This window comes from Mustelus asterias, chromosome 23, assembly GCF_964213995.1.
Source record: "Mustelus asterias chromosome 23, sMusAst1.hap1.1, whole genome shotgun sequence".
Lineage (NCBI taxonomy): Eukaryota > Metazoa > Chordata > Chondrichthyes > Carcharhiniformes > Triakidae > Mustelus > Mustelus asterias.
The window spans coordinates 55,420,015-55,441,498 of NC_135823.1; the positions used below are offsets into that span (position 1 = coordinate 55,420,015).

General features: G+C 45.9%; 1 protein-coding gene across 1 annotated transcript in view; it reads right to left on the reverse strand.

Annotated features, from left to right (window-relative positions):
* Nucleotides 1-21,484, reverse strand: part of caskin1 (CASK interacting protein 1) — a 711,340-nt gene that overhangs the window by 44,472 nt on the left and 645,384 nt on the right. The window contains exons 15-16 of the mRNA XM_078239889.1: nucleotides 6,232-6,342; nucleotides 578-679 (exon numbers count right to left, since the gene is read on the reverse strand). Of these exons, the coding sequence (XP_078096015.1) occupies nucleotides 578-679; nucleotides 6,232-6,342 (213 nt within the window). The remainder of the gene's footprint in view (nucleotides 1-577; nucleotides 680-6,231; nucleotides 6,343-21,484) is intronic.

The following is a 21,484-nucleotide window of genomic DNA, read 5'->3' on the forward strand; positions in this document are numbered from 1 at the left end:
GGCACAGTAAGAAGTCTCACAACACCAGGTTAAAGTCCAACAGGTTTATTTGGTAGCACGAGCTTTCGGAGCACTGCTGCTTCATCAGGTGAGGACTCTGTGAGGACTGAGGACTCTGTGGACTCACCTGATGAAGGGGCAGTGCTCCAAAAGCTCATGCTACCAAATAAACCTGTTGGACTTTAACCTGGTGTTGTGAGACTTCTTAACGTGCAACATTCAGAGTACGATAGTGTCATCCTCTTTCAGATCCTGACTGACCTCTTCATTTCCTCTACTTTTTTTTTGGAACACCACATGCTATCTGTGCTTATTTTCCACCTCAGACTCGAGTCCGGGGATCAATCTCCAATCTTGACAACGCAAATCAGATTCAAGCATTTCGGAATGGATGAGATGGCGGCTGAGATGTGAGACATGATTTTGCTTGGGGTGAGGATTGGGATATTGAGGGTAACGGGATGTTATGGATGCGTTTTGGAGTAAGGGTTTGTGTTGGGAGGTAGGGTCGTGGACATACAGCCCACTGATTGTCAATGGATAGGCTTTTGGGATTGAAGCAGGTGATCAGACTTACTGGTTGGTAGTTGGGCAACCACTCAGAGAGATTCAGCCGATTTATTTCAATGGCAATCTTTTTCCTATGTCCGGGTTTTGTTACTCCAATTGCTGTTAGGTCCTAGAACACAGAGTTTGTTACAATTCAAGTTGCCATTGGTGAACCTGAAATTGACAGTGGAAGCAGTGGCAGGCTATCGCTCACAATTACTAAGTTGACCTCAGCAGCTCTTCAAGAGCTAACCTAAAATGACACCCTTCCAGTGCCCGACAAGCGACTTGCTAAATAGTTACGTTGCACATGTTTGGACACAACAATGGCACAGTCCTGTCAAAAGAAAGTTCAGATGATTAACCCGTCTTGAACGGCGAGCCTACCGCCTCGGGGGTGAGGTTGCCAAGGAGAACTTGTCTGCGGCTAGAAAATGTCATTCCTCTGCGGTGCCCTGTGAGATGTCAGATGTCTTCCACTCAACAACGGGGCGTAATTTTAACCCAACTCGCTGGGCAGGGAACCCAACAGAACTGGGCAGCATTGCCAGCTTTACATTGGGCACAATGTTACTCTCCATCCTGACTGGATGGACTAAGTTAAAATTGCCCCCTGGCAGTTTCTCGGAATGGTTCAGCGCGGATGGACGTCCCACTGTAGGGGTGTCAGGATCTCAGGTTCAGCCTCTGTATTGAGTTTGCCAATCAATAGGGTCAGTGCCACTGCCCTCGCCAACCCTAGGCTAGGAAGGGGAAGAAACATCGCTTCTAATTGCTATCCCATTTTCTCTCCGTGAGGTGATAGTCTACGTGGGAACTGGAAGAGGTCAGCACTGGGGCGAGGCTGTGCTGAATCTTTACTCTGAGAGGTTCTGTTGGCATTCTCCATCCATATCTGAAGCAACATTATGGCCGTTTATGCATGGATATATCCTACGCTGAGCCTGGAGGCATCACGGAGTCTCTTTGAACCAGAGAAATCGGGTGCTGGATGGCAGTGATTAAGATGACTAATGAAAGGCCACTGGGGGGGGGGGCAAGGGCAGAAGGAGGGAGGGGAAGGAGGGAGGGGGAGAGGGTCTGGGTGGTCATTTTCTAGAGCAGTCGGGTGAAGGGGCACATTCAGAGGGAATGCCAGTTTTACAGCCCACCCAATATTACTCTCCTCTGACTGTAGAACCACGTTGCACCTGACCTCATTTCCATTGGAAGATCTCCTGTAATCTCAAATCAATAGGTTGGGAAGTTCATGGTTTGTCTAATACTCGATATTGGTGGTCCCTGGGCTGGATACCGCAGAAAGTAGTTGAGGTCAAAACATTGTCTGATTTCAAGAAGAAATTAGATATAGTTCTTGGGTCTAAAGGGATCAGGGGATATAGGGAGAAGGGGAGATCAGGATATTGAATTCGATGATCAGCCACAATCAAAATGAATGGTGGAGCAGGCTCGAAGGGCCAAATGGCCTCCTCCTGCTTCTAGTTTCTATGATAAGACTCAAATTTGCAATGAGGGACTGGGGTGGGTCTCAGTTTTACGTGGCATAAAAATTCCAGGACTCTCTAACTCTCCGTTCTTTAGACTAGACTCCTGGGACAGTCTTTTGAGTGAGTTCTGTCAGTTTGTGGACGGCTGATTCTCACGTTGTTTAGAATGTCTCACCTTCGGGGGAGGTAAATCGGGTTTAGAAAGTCTCACCCCTGAGACAGCACGCCTCCCGTTGATTGAGCTGTTGCCAAAGTTGTGGAGACGTCCATCGCTTGCTCGGCACTCACCCTCCCTCTTAGCTAAAGGAGGATGAATGGAGATGGGAGCCTTGGAGAGGGAAAAATGGGGAAAGATCAGGGGTAAAACGTGAAGGAAGGAAGTAAGTAAGAGTAGACAGTTGTATGTAGGGTCATTGCCAAAACAAGGTCTAGAGTGAAGGGTGCTACTTTTTAAAAATTCATTTACAGGATGAGAGCGTGGCCAGCTTTCATTGCCCATCCCTAGTTGCCCGAGGGCAGTTGAGAATCAACCACATTTAAGTGGCTCTGGAGTCACATGCAGGCCAGGCCGAGTAAGGACAGCAGATTTCCTTCCCTAAAGGGCATTAGTGAACCAGATGGGTTTTTCCAACAATCGACAAAAGCTTTACGGTCATCAGCAGACTTTTAATTTCAGGTTTTTTTAATTGAATTTAGATTTCACCGGCTGCCATGGCTGCCTCTGCCCCCAGATCTTGCTCTGGCTCTCTGGATTACCAGTCCAGTGACAATACCACTGCGCCACTGCCTCCCCTACTGTCAGGACACCAGGCGACACGTGATTTCATATGACTGCACACACAAACACACCAAGTCCAGTGCCATTCACCCACAGCTTTTAATGACTTTGCAACTTCATCTCCCTACGTTCAGTTTATCTTTAGGTGTTGACTTCTACCGGATATCTCGAGCCTCCCCTGCACGATTTTGAAGCTGTTAACATGTCCTTTCGGGGAAACTGCAGGCTTCAGATACTTTCCACTCGATATGCAACCACCACTCCCAGACATTTAATTCATTTTAACATTTCACCAACGCAGGAACCATGAAGGTTTCTCCGCAGAGACAGAGATGGATAGGTTCTTGATCAATAAGGGGATCAAGGGTTACTGGGAGAAGGCAGGAGAATGGGGGTGAGAATCACGTCAGCCATGATTGAATGGCGGAGCAGACTCGATGGGCCGAGTGGCCTAATTCTGCTCCTATATCTTATGGTCTTATGGTCACTCTCTGGTAGCAGATGGGCATTTCTTCAGCCTGCACAAAATGAATCGGAAGATTGTCGATGCTGGTACAAGAGGGGTCTTTTGCCTCCAACTTATAGATTTCTTAGCAATAGGTTGTAATGGAAAAATTGCTCATTTCCTTTGTGTTTGTGGCTATCCCGCACTTCCAATTGAAGCAACTGCTTAAACCCAACAGCATATGGATCTGCAAGGTCTCAGATGTGATTGCTATCCGTGCTGGGTTAACAGATCTCAGCTAACATAACAGAACTATTCTATTCTTCCGGCACAAAGGGTGGCAGGAATCTGGAATCCACCCCCCGACATTAAAGATTATGGGTGCTGGGGCAACAGGAGCTGGGTGGGAGGGTGAGCTGTGAGGAGAATGCAGAGATGCTTCAGTGTGATTTGGACAAGTTGAGTGAGTGGGCAAATGAAAGGCAGATGCAATATATTTTGGATAAATGTGAGGTTATCCAGTTTGGTAGCAAAAACAAGAAGGCCATATCTAAATGGCCATAAGTTAGGAGAGGGGAATGTGCAATGAGATCTGGGTGTCCTCGTATATCAGTCGCTGAAAGGTGAAGCATGCGGGTGCAGCAAATGTAATTGCGGCCAAAACGTTGTCTGATTTCAGGAAGAAATTAGATATAGCTCTTGGGCTAAAGGGATCAGGGGATATGGGAGGACGGGGGGATCAGGATATTGAATTCGATGATCAGCCATGATCAAGATGAATGGTGGAGCAGGCTCGAAGGGCCGAATGGCCTACTCCCGCTTCTAGTTTCTAGGTTTCTATGTTTCATAGCGAGGTGATTCAAGTACAGGAGCAGGGATGCCTTGATGCAACTGTACAGGGTCATGGTGAGGCCACACCTGCAATATTTTGGTCTCCTTATCTGAGGAAGGATGTTCTTACTCTGGCGGAAGTGCAGAGAAGGTTTACCAAACTGATTCCTTAGATGGTGGGACTGACACTTGAGGAGAGATTGAGTCGGTTAGGATTGTATTCGCTGGAGTTCAGAAGAATGAGGGAGGGATCTCATAGAATCCCATAAAATTCTAACAGGACTGGACAGGGTAGATGCAGGAAGGATGTTCCCGATGGTGGGGGGAGTCCAGAACCAGGGGTCACAGTCTGAGGATTCAGGGTTGACCATTTAGGACAGAGATGAGAAGACATTTCTTCACCCAGAGAGTGGTCGCTTGTGGAATTCGCTGCCACAGAAACTGGTTGAGACCAAAACATTGTATGTTTTAAAGAAGCAATTAGACATAGCACTTGAGGCGAATGGGATCAAAGGATATGGGGGTGGAGGGGGTGGGGGAGGGGGGGGAGGTGGATTCAGGCTATTGAGTTGGAAGATCAGCCATGATCATAATGAATCTTGGAGCAGGCTCGAAGGGCTGACTGGCCTCCTCCTGCTCCTCTTTTCTACGTTTCAATGTTTCAATGTTTTCAAGATGGAGGTGGATGGGATTTTTGTCAAGTCAGGTTATCAAGGGAAATGGAGAAGGAATGTTGAAACGGAGCTGAGGCATGGATAAGTTTTGACTGAATTCAGTAACGCTGGGGTTCTGAATAAGCCACTGTAACAGCAGTCCCCTCACTCTCTCCGCTCCTCTGTCTGTCAATGAACCCTCTTCTGCTAAACATCGGCTTTCAAAAGCTCAAGAACTCCTTTTGGTGTTCTGTTTTTACTCTTCAAAGTTTTATTTTGGTCTCTGTTTAAATATATAAGTATCCAGAACTGCATCATTGCTGTCCGCGATGAATGATTTGAAAATTGTCAAATTGCTTGTTATCACTTGGATAAAAAGAACACACGATGCCTGTCTATGATTTATTTTTGATTTGAGGACCAGCAGACATTGGGTGGAATTCTCCAGTCTCAGACTTGGTGAGACCTTGTTGCGTTCCAGCCAAAACTCCATTCCCTCTGAGCGGCACCCGAGAATCCCAGCCACGAACGAGGGCGGAGGATTTTGGCCATTGGATTTGTTTCTTTGGAAGGACTGGAAGAATTCAACAGTCACGATTTACAGGCTGGGAGTCGCTACTTTAACGAGTGGTGGAGGGCTATGGAAAGCTGCCTTTCAGCATGAGTTACGGAGTCAGGAAAGTTTGTAAAGTTTATTTATTAGTGTCACAAGTAGGCTTACATTAACACTGCAATGAAGCTACTGTGAAAATCTCCTCGTCCCCACACTCCTGCTCCTGTTCAGGTACACTGAGGGAGAATTTAGCATGGCCCAATGCAACTAACCAGCACGTCTTTCAAACTGTGGGAGGAAACCCACGCAGACATGGGGAGAACGTGCAAACTCCATACAGACAGTGACCGAAGCCGGGAATCGAACCTGGGTTCCTGGCGCTGTGAGGCAGCAGTGCCAACCACTGTGCCACGAAAGGTGGTTGAAAGGGCGACAACTGCGGGTAAAGCCTGGAGAATGATAGAGCTGCGTTGTACGAGTCAGGCTCCATGATGAAGACCTGCTCACAATCTTTGAAATTAGATAAATGAATTAACGCTGGAAGTCAGAACTTGCTTTCGGCATATGAAGCAGACAATGGTAAGAACCTGCAGTTTCCCTTAAAACTGTTCGGAGTGAACAATCGAGAACAATTTTCAACTCGTGCAGTTTCAGATGATGTGCAACGGAATATGAATGCAAAGCCGAGTACTTCTATTCCATTAGGGATTAACGCACAAATCCTGGGCGTGCGGTATTAGCATGCGAACCGTTACTGAGTTTGCATGAAATTGCTTTGTCTATCATTGTAAGCGATGTGCCACTGCTGAGGTGTAGCAGACAAGGCAATTTCCCTCAAACCCATAAGGCATTCGGAGGCCAATAGCGTCCAGAGAGAGACTTTGCACACCAGCACCTCTTTCACCACTATCTCCTCCTGTCGTTTGTCGACTTACCTCAGGGGTCATGCGGCTGATTGTTGGAATGTCATAGCCCGCATTGATAAAGTTAGCAGCATACTGCTGGAGTTGAAATTCACTGAGCCAGTTAAAAACTGTCTCTGGGCTCTGGATAAAGGATGACAAAGAAAAAATGGAACGTGAAAAGCAGGTTAGAATCCAGTGGTAAAAATCTAACCTTAAGACATTGCTTCCTCCAGAAATCGGCGTCACATTGGAGGTAGCCAAGCCGGTTACAATAATGCTGAACTATGTCAGAGGGACCATGTATGGCAGAAGACTCTAGAGCCAGCTGGATGGAGGAATGGGTTGACATGATGGCAGCCATACTTCATACTCGTGAGCATCCATTCATTGACTCCGTCTACACTTCCCGCCACCTTGGGAAAGCAGCCAGCATAATCAAGGACCTCACGCACATACTCTCTCCCTCTTTTAAAGTTTATTAGTGTCACAAGTAGGCTTACATTATAACATTGCAATGAAGTTACTGTGAAAATCCCCTAGTTGTCACACTCCCGGCGCCTGTTCGGGTAGACTGAGGGAGAATTTAGCATGGCCAATGCATTTAACCAGCACGTCTTTCGGACTGTGGGAGGAATCCGGAGCGGGTGAAGGGCAGACAATGGGAAGGTCCGGTGACCTTGGGCAGGATTTTACGGTTTTGGGGTGAGTGAGGAAGTAAAATCCCGCCCACTCTCTTCCACTTTCTTCCGTCGGGAAAAAGGTACAAAAGTCTGAAAACACGTACTGACCGACTCAAGAACAGCGTCTTCCCTGCTACCATCAGACCTTTAAAGTTTATTTATTAATGTTACAAGTAGGCTTACATTAACACTGCAATGAAGTTACTGTGAAAATCCCCTAGTTGCCACACTCCCGGCGCCTGTTCAGGTAGACTGAGGGAGAATTTAGCATGGCCAATGCACGTAACCAGCATGTCTTTTTGGACTGTGCGAGGAAACCGGAGCACCCGGAGGAAACCCATGCAGACACGGGGAGAACGTGCGGACAGTGACCCAAGCTGGGAATTGAACCAGTTTCCCTGGTGCTGTGAGGCAGCAGTGCTAACCACGGTGCTACCGTGCCGTCCATTTTGAATGATCCTATCATATAATAAGCTGATCTTTCTCTTCACTTTGTCTGTAATTGCAACACTTCTGCACCTCTCCTTTCCTTCTCCCCTGTGTACTCTATGAATGGTATGTTTTGTCTGTACAGCGCGCAGGAAACAATACTTTTCACTATGTCCCAATGCATGTGGCAATAATAAATCAAATCAAACCAAATCAAATGCCATCTTTGAAATTGCTCAGGGCATAATTCTAACAATTGGTAAGGATTCCATTATCTGCTGGTAGTCCCCGGTTTGTAAACCTGTGGAATATCTATTGAGGAAAAGTTATTTTTTCTATCAAAATCTATCCAACCTTCTTTGATTATTTCCAATTCTTTGACGCTAGGTCAAAGGTGTGCGCCACGCCTGTTGACGCTTTGAGATCAAAGATACGCAGGCTCCCGTGGCAACAAAAACAAAGCTGGCATTATTGAATGGATTTAGGCTGGAATCGGGCAGCGAAATAGCAGATGGAGTTAATCCGGACAAATGCGAGACAATGCATTTTGGAAGATCGAATTCAGGTGCGAATTATACAGTAAATGGCCGAACCCTTGGGAGCATTGACATACAGAGGGATCTGTGCGTACAGGTCCACGGATCCCTGAAAATGGCAACACAGGTGGATAAAGTGGTCAAGAAGGCGTACAGCATGCATGTCTTCATTGGCCGGGGCATGCTGTATAAAAGTTGGCAAGTTAGGTTACAGCCGTATAAAACTTCAGTTAGGCCACATTTGGAGTATTGCGTGCAGTTCTGGTCACCACACTACCAGAAGAAGAGGGTGCAAAGAAGGTTTACCAGAATGTTGCCTGGTCTGGAGGGTTTTAGGTATGAGGAGAGGTTGGATAAACTCAGATTGTTTTCATTGGAAAGATGAAGGCTGAGGGGCGACCTGATAGAAGTCTACAAAATTATGAGAGGCACAGACAGGATGGATAGTCAGAGGCTTCATTCACAGGGTGGAAGGGTCGACTACAAGACCCTTAAGGGAGACGTGCGGGGGTAAGTTTTTCACACAGAGGGTGGTGGGTACCTGGAATGCACTGCCAATGGAGGTGGTGGAAGCAGGCACGTTAGCAACGTTCAAGATGTATCTTGATAGCGGGAAGCGAACAGAGGGATAGAAACTGCGTATCGGTGCAGGCTTGGTGGGCCGAAGGACTGTTCCTGTGCTGTATTGTTCTTTGTAATTCTCCAGTCCCGCTGCAGTGAATGGAGATTTGACTGAGCGCCAAATTCTCCGTTCCCGCTGGCAGCGGCACCTGGGCGTGCGAGGCTGGAGAATTCCGGCCTTAGAGTCAGTAACTACCTCTGACCAGCAAACTAGAGTAATTGGAATTGAGTGAACTTGTTAATTGTTTCTCATTCTCCGCCACACTGGGCTAAATTAATAAGCTCTTGTGTTCTCAGATCATTATTGGACTTTCCTTTAGGCGATCCAACCTTTCACCTGTATTTTGTCATCTAAAGTAAAAATAAAGCATGAAACTGATGAAGCTACTCTGACATTTTATGAAATTACAATGATTACACTGGAAGATTAATGGAAATGGGGTCGAGGGAACAAGACATTGAATCATCATAGAATCCCTACAGTTCAGAAGGAGGCCATTCTGCCCATCGAGTCTGCACTGACAACAATCCCATCCAGACCCCATCCCCGTAACCCCACATATTTACCCCACTAATCCCCCTAACTACACATCCAGGGACACTAAGGGGCAATTTAGCATGGCCAATGCACCTAACCCACATATCTTTCAGGCTGTGGGAGGAAACCGGAGCACCTGGAGGAAACCCACGCAGACACGGGGAGAACGTGCAGACACCGCACAGGCAGTCACCCAAGCCGGGAATCGAACCCAGGTCACTGGAGCTGTGAGGCAGCAGTGCAAACCATTGTGCCACCCATTGATGAGAGGAACTTCTTGAGAAGAAAACTAGGAGATAGGAAGAAAATGAGAGAGTTCCTGGTGTACAGGGCTCTTGTGGAAAGGAAACATCTGAGTTGATTTGGTTATGGAGATGATGGAACAGGAAGTAACAGAGACAGGTAATGAATGGGTCCCTATTTGGATTCTGAAAAACAGTGCTGAGCAGCTCCCCCTTGTAGTTGGAGGTGAGAATGACATGCAGGAAAGAGTGGTTTAGAGAGATGGTGGCATCATTTCTAGGTGAATTTGTTTACATTCATGCTCACCACAATTCAGGCAATTGAAAATAAGAGCCCATCTTGGTAAAGGCATTACCAATGTGGAACCCAGTCACAAAGCTCAGGAAAATACCACGTTGGTTCCCTGGTCTCGCCTGATTATAGCTGGGAAGCTGGTGAGGGTGTTAAGCCAGCTATCAATGTCCTGAGGCTAGAGAGAGGAGGACCAGTGAGGAAGGCTCCTAATCACGATGCAATGCATATGGGTGGACTCTGAGTAGCCATAGCAATAATATAATTGCAGGGAAAAACTCTGGCAATTGGAACTGAGGCACACAGACCTTGCTTTGCTGAATCAGTAAAGGTTAGCCATAACAGCACTAAGTCCCTGTGTCCACACTTATAAAGGAAAGTACCTATTAAATGTCATTCCTGAATAACAAACTGCAATGCTCCCAATGGCATTACAGTATTTAAAAAATTCATTTGTGGGACATGTGCGTCGCTGGCTGGGCCAGCGTTTATTGCCCATCCCTAGTTGCCCGAGGGCAGTTGAGAGTCAACTCCATTGCTGTGGCTCTGGAGTCACATGTAGGTCAGACCAGGTAAGGACGGCAGATTTCCTTCCCTAAAGGACATTAGTGAACCAGATGGGTTCAAAACATACGCAGCGGAATTTTCAATAACAATATTAAGATTAGAACACAAGGGTTAATTCTAAAATGAGGATGAACAGCAACTCAATTATCTCCCATCTTCTCTAATTCCACTTCTCCTGCAGAATATAGAACATAGAACAGTACAGCACAGAACAGGCCCACGATGTTGTGCCGAGCTTTACATGGCATTGATGCGAGGAGATCCGATTAACACTTAATAAAACACCAAGTTTTAAACTTTATTCATTAGTGTCGCAAGTTGGCTTACATTAACACGATGTGGAGATGCCGGCGTTGGACTGGGGTAAACACAGTAAGAAGTTTAACAACACCTGGTTAAAGTCCAACAGGTTTATTTGGTAGTCAATTATTTGGTGTGGCATTTGCTACCAAATAAACCTGTTGGACTTTAACCTGGTGTTGTTAAACTTCTTACTGTGTTTACATTAACACTGCAGTGAAATTACTATGAAAATCGTCGCCACACTCCGGCGCCTGTTCGGGTACACTGAGGGAGAATTTAGCATGGCGAATATACCTAACCAGCACGTCTTTCAGACTGTGGGAGGAAACTGGTGCACCCGGAGGAAACCCACGCAGACACGGGGAGAACGTGCAGACTCCGCACAGAACAGTCAGCCAAGCGGGAGCCCGTACCCAGGTTCCTGACGCGGTGAGGCAGCAGTGCTAACCACTGTGGCACCGTGCCAAGGGTAGGATTGGGTAACATGCACCAAGGATGTGATTTTGTAACACACACCAAGGGTAGGACTGTGTCACACGGACTAAGGATTGTGTAACACACACCATTTAACAGCATACAGTCAAACCCATTGCAAATAAAAAACAGTCCTGGCAAATAAACATGACAACTGGATGATATCTGTGCGTGTGTGGCTGAATTAAAAATATCAGCGTGATTACAAAATAATCTTTCTGAAGCTGTTCAGGAAAATGCACAGTCTGCACCTGACAATCTGACAAACTGATTGTTCAGTAGAATGTCAGCAGCCAGTAAGAACAGGCAGATATGTACAATCTTATTTTAGCACTGCTCTCATTTATTGAGAGAGATGGACTGCAATGCTGCAAGTGAATATCATCAGATTTGTCCTTTCCGCAGATTAGCTCCTACAGTTAAGGCTATCAAAGCAAATGTTAAATTTGGCATGGCTTTCAAATTCAGGAAGCTGGTTCCTTTTTTTTAAATAGAGAAATCATTAAAATGTTAGTTTTTAAATCAGTGACCTTAATGCAACTTTTGCTTCAGTGTCACCACCCCCCCAGCCCCCCCCCCCCCCCCGCACCCCCCCCCCCCCCCCCCCCCCACCACCACCACCCCCCGAGGTCATAGGTTCAGCTCCCACAGCACCCAGTCTGGCGCTGCTGCAGTACTGAGGGAGTGCTGCACTGCCTTTTCCAACATAATGTTAAATCAAGGCCCCATCTGCCCTGATATAAAAGCAAAATATGCTGGATTCTAAAACAAAAACAGAAAATGCTGGAAAATCTCAGCAGGTCTGACAGCATCTGTGGAGAGAGAAGCGTTGGTTCTATTCTCTCTCCACAGATGCCATCAGGCCTGCTGAGATTTTCCAGCATTTTCTGTTTTTGTCCCACCTTAGTAAGTCATCTCATGACACCACTGTGACAAACACCAGGGAGTTCTCATGGCCGATATACATCCCTCACTCAGCATCATTACAAACAGATTGTACCTGTGGGATCTTGCTGTGCACAGATTGGCTGCCGCATTCCCTACATTTCAACAGTGATTATTCCATAGCCCTGACCGACTAGAAGGACATGGGCAGCAGACACACAAAGACACCACCACATGCAAGTTCCCCTCCGAGCCACACACCATCCTGCCGTGGGATTGTATTGCCGTTCCTTCACTGTCGCTGGGTCAGAATCCTGAAACCCCCTCCCTAACTGCACTGTGGGTGCACCTACACCACATGGATTGCAGCGGTTCGAGAAGGCAGCTCACCGCCATCTTCTCTCGGGAAATTAAGGATGAGCAATATATGCTGGCCAGCCAGCGATGCCCACATCCTGCGAAATAAAATAAAGTAACAAATTGGTTGTAAAGGGCCATAGGACATCCCGATGTTGTGAAAGGTGCTATATAAATGCAAGACTCCTTACTATTTATGAGCTCTGGAAATCCAACAGGAAGACTAATCAATTTTCAAAGGTCATGACCGCCCAGACCCTATCTAAAATTTTGGGGACAGGTTTAAATCGCACACTTAGTATGGAAGAACCTCACCTGCAGGGTCCATCAGTGGGCATCGCTCTCACCCACCCTCTGCGAAAATTACCTTGGTGCAATAGCACCAAGGAATTTGTGTGATCCCCTGCCTAAGAGCTTGTTGGTTTTGATTATCAGGACCTGCCTAAGTTCAAGATAATCGATTCACTCAGGGATCGATTATTTTGCCTGCGTCCCCAAAGACTTTACTCTGAGTCGAACATGCTCAAAGTTCGGGAAGTTTTCTCCAAGAACTTTAACAGGTTTCAGAGAGGGAATTTCTTCAGCCAGAGGGTGGTGAATCTGTGGAATTCAGGCTGTGGAGGCCAGGTCATTGAGTGCATTTAAGACAGAGGTAGATAGGTCCTTGATTGGTAAATGGATCAAAGGTTATGTGGAAAAGGCGGGAGAATGGGGTTCAGAAACTTATCAGCCATGATTGAATGGCAGAGCAGACCAAGATGGCTAACCCAAATTTGCATTACTATATATTCCGCTTTCCAATTCATTGGGGTGGAGTTAGGCCATCTGCAAAATCCATAAAAGACAATACTGTCACCAAAGTCTGAAAGAAGCACATTTGTCTCATTAGCAAGGCATCCACGGCAATCACCTGAGGTATTCAACTGTTGGAGATATGCCCTTAAGACTAATCCCGTGGACATAGGACCCTGGGCAAGTTAGCTTCCAAGCACGAGCTAATCAGGTTACCTTTGGAAAACATGGACAATGACTTTCTTTCAATCTCCCCAGCAGTTTGAAAAGGAGGGTCGCATATTAGGCCAAACTTTTGTATGTTTTAAGCACTCATTTTCTCAGTAGAGCTAAGGCTAAGCACTTAAGGAGAAGACATGATTCAGGGCCCTCCTGCATCCTTTGTTTTTCTCTAATTTACGTGATAAGTTTTGGGCCCTTTTTGCTGACTGTGATTCTCCAGGAACGCTCTTCTAGAATCATAGAATCCCTGCAGTGCAGCAGAGGCCATTCAGCCCATCGAGTCTGCATGACTCGAGATAGTCATCGACTTCAGGAAGTGTAGTGGAGAACATAGCCCTGTCTACTTAAATGGGGACGAAATAGAAATGGTTGAGAGTTTCAAGTTTTTAGGTGTCCAGATCACCAACAACCTGTCCTGGTCCGTCCATGTCGACGCTATAGTTACAAAAGCCCACCAATGCCTCTACTTTCTCAGAGGACTAAGGAAATTTGGCATGTCAGCTACGACTCTCACCAGCTTTTACAGATGCACCAAAGAAAGCATTCTTTCTGGTTGTACCACAGCTTGGTACGGCTCCTGCTCTGACAAAGTCCGCAAGAAACTACAAAAGGTCGGAAATGTAGCCCAATCCATCATGCAAACCAGCCTCCCATCCATTGACGCTGTCTACACTTCCTGCTGCCTCGGCAAAGCAGCCAGCATAATTAAGGACCTCACGCATCCCGGACATTCTCTCTTCCATCTTTTTCCATCGGGAAAAACATATAAAAGTCTGAGGTCACATACCAACCGACTCAAGAACAGCTTCTTCCCTGCTGATGTCAGACTTTTAAATGGACCTACCTTATATTGAGCTGACCTTTCTCTACACCCTAGCTATGATTGTAACACTACATTCTGCACTCTCTCCTTTCCTTCTCGTTGAACGGTATGCTTTGTCTGTGTAGCGCGCAAGAAACAATACTTTTCATTGCATTCTAATACATGTGACAATAATAAATCAAATCAAATCAAAAACTCTCTGACAGGGCATCTTGCCCAGGCCCTCACCCCCCACCTATCCCTGTAACCCCACACATTTACCATGACTAATTCATCTAATCTACACATCTTGGGGCACTAAGAGGCAATTTAATATGACCTGCAGACAAAGATTGCTTTGTTATGCCCCTTTACTTTTGCAAATACGATTTTTCAACTTTCAACTAACAGGAAATGTTGCAATTTGAACTGAGACAGAGCGAATTGCTTAAAAATGCAAGGCCACATTCCAAGGTGAAGGTGAGAAACTAACAAATCACCCTCAGGGAACGTGAAGAGAGAAATTCAGGTGCCCATCGAAATGCGTAACTGTCTAAAGAAGTGACATTAAAAATGCAGTGTTGGATATTGAAACAATCGTTGCCACTAAGAGACACACCCAAAACATCTTACAAATACACAATGAGTGCAGTACTTCAAGGCAAGGTTGCCTGCCACTAGAGAGAGATTGCAAGCGACACCGGTGGTGTCAAGAAAGTCTTCAGCAGAGGAGACAAGCTGAGAGGGATGCTCTCTCTCTCCATCTCTCTCTCTTTTTGAATAAGCGTGTTACCCATTTTACCAGAAACCTACCAACGACCTGAGATCTCGCAATAATTGCAACATCTTTTACATCTGTGATGTGGAGTTGCCAGCGTTGGACTGGGGTAGGCACAATGAGAAGTCTCACAACACCAGGTTAAAGTCCAACAGGTTTATTTGGCAGCACGAGCTTTCGGAGCGTTGCTCCTAATGAAGGGTATGCCTTTTCCAAATCAGAATGTATTTAACTATTTAGGTTGTGAGCAATAAGGAGTCAATCAAACAAGGTTTTCTTGAATCAAAGAAAGAGCAAATATATTAACCATTAATACTAAGAAAATGATAAAAACACGTCAAACATTCAGCCTCATGCGGTCATTAGGGCCCCTCCACACGCATACTTGCATGCGTGTGCGCACACATGGAGCGTTGCCCCTGATGAAGGGGCAACGCTCCAAAAACTCATGCTACCAAATAAACCTGTTGGATTTTAACTTGGTGTTGTGAGACTACTTACTCTTCTACATCTGACTGCGTCCACAAAACCAGCTAACCTAAATTGGCTGTAGCATTTTAAAATCTACGCTTCAAGGACAATTGAAGGGCATTTAACTGTATATTCTTTTACTTTTTTTATTGGACTCTAATTCCCTCATTTCTGATATGTGCGTATGTGTGTGTTTGCATGCGCATGTGTGTGTTTGTGCACATGTGTGCGCACATGTGTGTTTATGTGTGCACATGTGTGTGTGTATGTGTGTGTGCACATGTTTGTGCACACATGTGTGTGTGTGCATGTGTGCGTTGGGGGCCCTAATGTGTTTGTGCATGTGTGTGTGCATGGCTGTGCGTGTGCACATGTGTGTGTGCGTGCTCACATGTGTGCGTGTTTGTGTGTGCATGCGTGTGTATGTGTGTGTGTATGTTTGTGTGTGCACACATGCATGCAAGTGTGCGTGTGGAGGGGCTCTAATGACTGCATGAGGCTGAATGTTTGACGTGTTTTTATCATTTTCTCAATATTAATGGTTAATATATTTGCCCTTTCTTTGACTCAAGAAAACCTTGTTTGATTGACTCCCTTATTGCTCACAACCTAAATAGTTAAATACATTCTGATTTGGAAAAGGCATACCCTCGTAAAAAATAAACTGCTACTTTTTAGTGGCCAATCAAGGAATATTAATAGAGGGGCGACTATTCGCCAGGGTCACCTGGTCATAGCAGAATCCAAGCCAGCACTGTCATCTCCCAAAGAATGAGCAACTCATTCATCTACATCTTTAAATTGGAGGCATCAAGAACATGGAATTTTGCAGCTAGCCGAGTCATCAAACTACAGACTGCACACTCTTTTACAATTTTTTATGGATTCTAAATTGGCCAACCTATTCTTCCCTGCTCTGTGGCCTGTGTTTCTGTGGGTGTGAACTTTGTGTGTAAGTTGGTGTGTATTTTATTATTTTACTTCAATCGTCTAAAGTACCATAAAGCTAACATCTTGTTAACTTCAAGACAACTTGCTCTATTGGTTCTTTTATGATCACGGTGCGTAAAGAGTTAAGCACTCGCCGAATTGGCAAGCATCTCCCTTTCAAACAAAAATATTCGAACCAACAGAGGGGAAAGAGGGGAGACATGCAAACTCCTCCTCAAAGACTGTAACTTCATTAACCTATCAATGGATTACTGCATGTTACTTGCTATATAACACCTTATCATTAATTAATTAGCCCACCAATTGGACACCACTCACTCCCACATATCTGCTAATCTTTAATTAACACATCGATACGGGATTGCTATCTGCCTCCCAGATCTCTGAATCACTAATTAATCCACCAATTAATTGCTGCCTTAGCTCACTCCCAACTAGCCGTGAATGCCGAATTAAGCCAGTGACTAAATACTGCCTTTCACTCACTTCCATATGTTCCGATGATCACAAATTGACTGTTTGATTGATCGATTGCTCCTAGATATCACTAATCTCTAACTAATCAATTACTAGGCCGTGACTCCATTAACTCGCATATCATATATTCCCCAAACAGGCGAACTTCCTATCAAAGTCTGCTCAGTTTGATATAAAATGATATTCCCTTCATGCTGCTATCTGCAACAAAGCTTTGCATAAGATCGTTTACAGAAGGAAGCACAAAATAAGACTATTTTTTTGAAAACAGCAGCAAGGGAGCGCCAGGAGTAGAAGCAAGGTTCTGGTAGTTCCCATAGCAACACACGCATCCACAAGTTTGTCTTTCAGAATTCATTTTGAAATAAGGCACCAGCAAAATAGATGGGGCCAACGTGTGACACAGGGCAGGGGCGGTGTCACACAGCGAGGAGCTGATTTACAATCCAACGTCAAATCCCCAATCAATTTTAATCGCGATTACAAACTCAGAAATAATCAAGCCTCACATTCCGCTATCACAGAATGGCTTCAGAAATATCGAGCTCTGGATATATTTATTATAGAATAATACTTGGGGGCATTCGATGATAGTGCAAAGGCTATTTATCAATTTTATCTGCACCTTCTTTGAAAGGAGATGTTAGTGGTGTAATCAGCAACTATTAATAAGCCATTTTTGTTATTCATTCGTGGGGCATGAACGTCACTGGCTGTCCATCCCTAGTTGCCAGAGGGCAGTTGAGAGTCAACCACATTGCTGTGGATTCACAGGTAGGCCAGACCGAGTAAGGATGGCCGATTTCCTTCCCCAAAGGACGTTAGTGAACCCAGATGGGTTTTTCCGACAATCGACAATGGTTTCACTATCATCAGTAGATTCTTAATTCCAGTATTTTTTTATATTGAATTCAAATTCCACCATCTGTCGTGGTGGGATTCGAACCCGGGTCCCCCAGAACACTAGCTGAGTTTATGGATTAGTAGTCCAGTGAGAAGACCACTAGGCCATCATTTTCCCCATTGGGGAATTGGGAGCTGGATACTGGCACAAATGCAACGACAGAAACATTCCCACCACCCCGATCAAAATGATGATTGGTGTTAATCTCTCCCTGGCTCTGTTTCCGTTACTGATGGTCTGTCTGGGATCTGCTGGGAGAGCTTCTGTTGGGAACGTTCACTTCCTCTGAGGGTGATGACAGGTCAATGACCCTAAATGTTGGCCAGAATTTTTCAGGCCCTTTGAGGATGGGAGCGCGGCTAAAATGGCACGGGAAGACATCAGGGTCGGGGCTGGAGGGAGGGGGGGAATGTGCCTGACATCTTTCCCACCATTGCAGGCCCAGCAATGGCCACTGTTAGCTGGAGCGCTGTTGAGCCCTCTGAGTTGCTGCCTCTGTGATTGGGCCAGCGACTATTTGGGGTGGGCTACTGTCCTTAATTGTCTGCCGCTGACAACATACCTCCCAGGGTCCAGTCGCTGGCATTAACTGGGTCAGCTCCTGCTTTCAGCTTGGTGAATTGGGACTTCTCCAGAAGATTCAGTCCATTATCTTTGTTTCTCTCTCCATAGATGTTGCCTGACCTGCTGAGTATTTTCCAGCACGTTCCATTTTCACCTCAGAGTCCAAGCAGCTGCAGTATTTTGCTTTGACTGCACTGAAGCCTTTCTGTTTGGGCGGGGCAGTGGAATTCAAAATGGTCGCATTCAACAGAGAGCAAGAGTGTGAGGTCTTCCAAATCGCCATCACCGTGCCAGGTCTCAGGCCCTTGTGTGGTCATGACCTCAGGTCCACCGCTGGCAGAATGGGGTTGACATGTTTTCTGCATCTTTTCCAAGGCTCCTGGATTACAAGAGGCTGCTCTGCCTTGTCAGAGTTTCCAGCTTCGATTTCAACGTTACTCCCTCACAACTCCCCACCAATACCTCAGGTTTTCACAAGCTGAGTTTGTCGATGCCACCAGGCTCTTTCATCGCATCTCCAATGAGCTCATGTTAATTTTACTTCAGATATTTACACATATCCTGTTACCACAGATCAGTTTGTTTCTTCATGTGTGTATGCATGTGTGCAAGTGTGTGTATAAATGGGTCTATCTGCAGGTATGTCTCAGTGTGTATATTGTTGGATAGGTATCTGTGTGTGTGTGTGTGCATCTAAGTGGTAGGTGTGTATAAGTGCGCATGTAGGTGAGTATTTTTTTATTCATTCGTGGGACATGGGCATCATTGGCTGGCCAGCATTTATTGCCCATCCCTAGATGCCCTTGAAAAGGTGGTGGTGAACTGCCTTCTTGTGGGTTGACTCACAATCCTGTTAGAGAGGGAATTCCAGGATTTTGACCCAGCGACTGCGATATATTTCCAAGTCAGGATGGTGAGTGGATTGGAGGAGAACTTGCAGGTGGTGGTGTTCCCATGTATCTGCTGCCCATGTCCTTCTAGATGGAAGTGGTTGTGGGTTTGGAAGATGCTGTCTAAGGATCTCTGGTGAATTGCTGCAGTGCATCTTGCAGATAGTACACACTGCTGCTACTGAGCGTCGGTGGTGGAGGGAGTGGATGTTTGTAGATGTGGTGCCAATCAAGCGGGGCTGCTTTGTCCTGAATGGCATCATGCTTCTTGAGTGTTGTTGGAGCTGCACCCATCCAGTGGGGAATATTCCATCACACTCTTGATTTGTGCCACGTAGATGGCAGACAGGTGGACAGGCTTTGGGGGGAATCAGGGGATGGGTTACTGGCGGCAATATTCCTAGCCTCTGACCTGCTGTTGTAGCAGTTTATGTATTGAGTCCAGTTGAGTTTCTGGTCAATGGTAACCCCAAGGATGTTGACAGTGGGTATGTAGATGGGTAGGGGTGCACATAAGTGAGCATGAAGGTGTGTGTGTAGGTGTGTGTATAGGCGGGTAGGTGTACTTAAAATGGATAAGGTCAGGACTGGATGAGATGTTGCCAAGGATACTGAGGGAGATGAGGGTGGAAACTGCCAAGACGCTGGCCATAATTTTTCGGTCTTCCTTAGACACAGGGGTGGTGCCAGAAGACTGGAGAATTGCAAAGGTTACATTTTTGTTCAAAAAAGGTTGTAAAGTTTATCCCAGTGACTATAGGCCAGGCAGTTTAACTTCGGTGGTGTGGAAACTTCTAGAAACAATAGTTTGGGACAAAGTTAATAATCACAGGAACCAATGTGGGCTAATTAAAGAAAACCAACATGTATTGTTAAGGGAAAATCTAACTTGCAGGAGATTTTTAGTGCAGAAGGAGGCCATTTGGCCCATTGAGTCTGCATCAACCACAATCCCACCCAAGCCCTATCCCCATAACCCCATGCATTTACCCTAGCTAATCCCCCGACACTAGGGGCAATTTAGCATGGCCAACCCACCGAACCCGCACATCTTTGGACAGTGAGAGGAAACTGGAGCACCTGGAGGAAACCCACGCAGACACTGGGAGAATGTGGAAACTCCACACAGACAGTGGCTCAAGCCTGGAATCAAACCTGGGTCCCTGGCACTGTGAGGCAGCAGTGCTAACCACTGTGCCATTTGAAGAGGTAACACAGAGGATTGATGAGGATAATGTTGTTGATGTGGTGTACCTGGGTCCCAAAGTCCCTTTTGAAACAGTGCCACACAACAGATTTGTGAGCAATGTTGTGGCTTACAGAATAAAAGGGATAGTAGCAACATAAATATGGAATTGGCTGAGTCACAGAAAATAGAGAGCCGGGATTAATGGATGTTTTTCGGGCTGCAGGATAGTTGCAGTGGAGTTCCCCAGGGGTCAGTGACCCTCGCTTTACTTTTCTTTAATTCTTTACTGAATGGCTGGCTTGGGCTAGTATTTATTGCTGTCACTCTCACATCACCTCTTGAGTTCAGCACTTTTGTCCTAGTTTGGATTAAGGCTGTATCGAGGTCAGGAGCTGAGCGGCCCTGTCGGAAGCCAAACTGAGCACCGGTGAGCAGGTTATTGTTGAGTAAGTACTGCTTGAAAGCCCTGTTTATGGCCCTTTCCATCACTTTACTGATGATTGAGAGCAGATGGAGTCGAAATTGACTGGGTTCGATTTGTCCTGCTTTGCGTGGACAAAAATGCATCAATGATATATATTGGTGATATATATATAAATGACCTGGACCTTGGAGTACAGAGGAGGCATGGTGATTAGCACTGCTGCCTCACAGCGCCAGGATCTGGGTTCAGTTCCTGGCTTGGGTCACTATGCGGAGTCTGCATGTTCTCCCTGTGTCTGCGTGAGTTTCCTGCAAGTGCTCCGGTTTCCTCCGAAAGACGTGCTGGTTAGGTGCATTGGCCATGGGTGCATTGGCCGTGCTAAATTCTCCCTCAGTGTACCTGAACAGGCGCCGGAGTGTGGCGACTAAGGGATTTTCGCAGTAGCTTCATTGTAGTGTTAATGTAAGCCTACTTGCGACTGATAAAAACTTTACGATTTCAAAGTTTGTGGATGATACAAAACTTGAAAACATTGTGAACTATTAGCAGGATGGTGCAGAATTTCAAAAGGACAAAGGCAAGCAAGTTGGTGAAATGGATGGGCTGGCGTCAGATGATGTTCAATGTGGAGAAATGTGAAGCGATTTGTTTTGTTAGGAAGAATGTTGAGGGACAACGTAAAATAAAGGAGCTTAGGGACCTGGGCCTGTATGTGCATAAGTCATTGAAGATGGTTGTACAGGTGAATAAAGCGTACAGAATCCTGGACTTTATTAATAGGGGCTTAGCGTATGAGAGCAAGAAGATTATGTTGAACTTGTATAAGACATTAGTTTGGGCTCAATTGGAGTAAAGCATCCAGTTTTTTAGGAAGGACGGTGGCACAATGGTTAGC